Genomic DNA, 1,860 nt, shown 5'->3' with positions numbered 1-1,860 from the left:
GAGAGAAGTAATAATGGCCACATTGAGTAAGCATTTATATGCACCAGGCATAGTTCTAAGACTGTAAGGACTGAGCTCTCAGGACAACCCTGAGGTTGGCAGTGTTGTTATCCCCACTGCAGTTAAGGAAACTCAACCACAGAGGCACAGAGAGGGGAATTAACACACCAGAGCAGAGATTAAGCCCAAGTAATCTGGTTCCAGATACAATGCTCTTGGGGGTGATTTTTGTCTCCAGAGGTCTGGATTTGAATCTCAAGAGTCAAACGGGATGTCCCTGCACCACCCCCCACCTCACCCCAAGATGGGCCAGGGTGGATTGGAGTGAGGTAGGAACCTGGAGATGAAAAGAGTGGAAGATGAGCCCCCCCCCAACACTACTGCGAGACACCTGGCACACAGTGAGAGCTCAGCCAGGATCTGCTGGCCAGGCTGCAGAAGTGGAAAGGGAGGGAGCTCCCCGAAGGCAGAGAAAGAGTGTCTACAGGGGCGGGAGGGTGGGACACAGGGGTAAGACACTGGCAAGGGCAGAAAGGGAACTAAGAATCCCAGAGGGATGCCAGAGTTGAAGCTACAGACAGTCCTTCTCAGTGTTCTGAGCTGGCCAAGGACATCCGTCTTAGAGGGTGGGGGAAGCTCTTGCAGCCGAGTAGAAGGGATCTCCCTCTGCAGGTTCTCCTCTCTGACTCAGAGTCTCAGTCTTGCCCCTTAAATCTGTCCTTAACCCTGGTCTCTCTCCTGCTCAAACACCTACCATGGCTCCCTATCCCTCACAGGATAAAGTCCATACTTGGCCTCTGGGAGTACCCACAATTAGTGTGGGGGCTTTGCAGTCAGCCAGAGAGGCAGTTAGGTTCTTGTGCTGAGACACCAGCCCCACCTCCACCAACCCACACCCACTCAGTGGATCCCTGAAGTCCCCAAGCACCCCCTGTGGTTCTCGGTGAGACTCAGGCAGAGGGGACACTACACTTTTATTACTGGGAATATGGGTGGTGTCATAGTGGGTCCAAGGCCAAGTGAAGAAGGGTCACTTCAGGCCCACACTCAGCGGCTCCACCCTCAGCCAGAGTCCGCCCTCTGCACGCAGGATCAGCTGCGGTTTCCTGTGAGGCTCTGTGTCATCTGGCAGGATGCGGAAGCGCAGCAGCGTGAGCGCCAGGGCCACCTTCATCTCGTTCATGGCGAACATCTGTCCGATGCAGTTTCTGCAGGGCGGGTGAGGACTCTGACTGTGCCCAGGACCCACATCCGGGCCCCAGCCTACTTGGAACCAGGCTCGGGACCCCCACACCCACCCTGATCAGCAGAGAGGGGGGCTAACCATGCTGGGGACCCCCATATGGTCTTGCATATCCCCCAAGCTTCGCCCAGACTCCAGCCCCCAACTCAGACCAGCAGGGTGAGGGAGGGGCTCTGAGCACACCGTGGACTCCTGTTGGACCTACCCAACCTGCATTTCCCAGACTTCTGTCCATAACCTCCGGAGGAGGGGAAGGAAGGAGAGCTGGAACTATGACCACCTGCAACTTCCCCCATTACCCTCCTATGATGCCCAGACCCCGACACCCATCACCCATCTCCACCTGAAATGCCTGCCACCCTTACCTGTGCCCTGCTGAGAAGGGAATAAAAGCCAGAGGTGACCTCCCCTTGATGTTTTCAGGGTCAAAGCGGAAGGGGTCATAAACCTGGAGGGGAGATGGAGACAGGATTTCTGGGTGCGGTCTCCCAGGACAGCCAGCCTTGAACAGACAGACATGTGTGGCAGGGAAAGGTGGTCTGATTTCCCCGGTCAAAATCCTGCTCCCTGGGCCGGCCCGGTGGCACACTGCTACAGTGCGCCTCTTGGGAGCGCGA

General features: G+C 56.6%; 1 protein-coding gene across 1 annotated transcript in view; it reads right to left on the bottom strand.

The window, feature by feature from the left end:
• Window positions 1–955: 955 nt before the first annotated feature.
• Window positions 956–1,860, bottom strand: part of LOC103593427 (leukotriene-B(4) omega-hydroxylase 1-like) — a 24,900-nt gene continuing 23,995 nt past the window's right edge. Inside the window, exons 11-12 of the mRNA XM_008576400.1 lie at window positions 1,609–1,691; window positions 956–1,208 (exon numbers count right to left, since the gene is read on the bottom strand). Of these exons, the coding sequence (XP_008574622.1) occupies window positions 1,031–1,208; window positions 1,609–1,691 (261 nt within the window). The 3' untranslated portion in view covers window positions 956–1,030. The remainder of the gene's footprint in view (window positions 1,209–1,608; window positions 1,692–1,860) is intronic.

This window comes from Galeopterus variegatus, unplaced genomic scaffold (assembly GCF_000696425.1).
Source record: "Galeopterus variegatus unplaced genomic scaffold, G_variegatus-3.0.2 Scaffold1344, whole genome shotgun sequence".
Lineage (NCBI taxonomy): Eukaryota > Metazoa > Chordata > Mammalia > Dermoptera > Cynocephalidae > Galeopterus > Galeopterus variegatus.
Note: the sequence above shows the minus strand (reverse complement) of the source record. Positions and strands in the feature narration are given on the sequence as shown.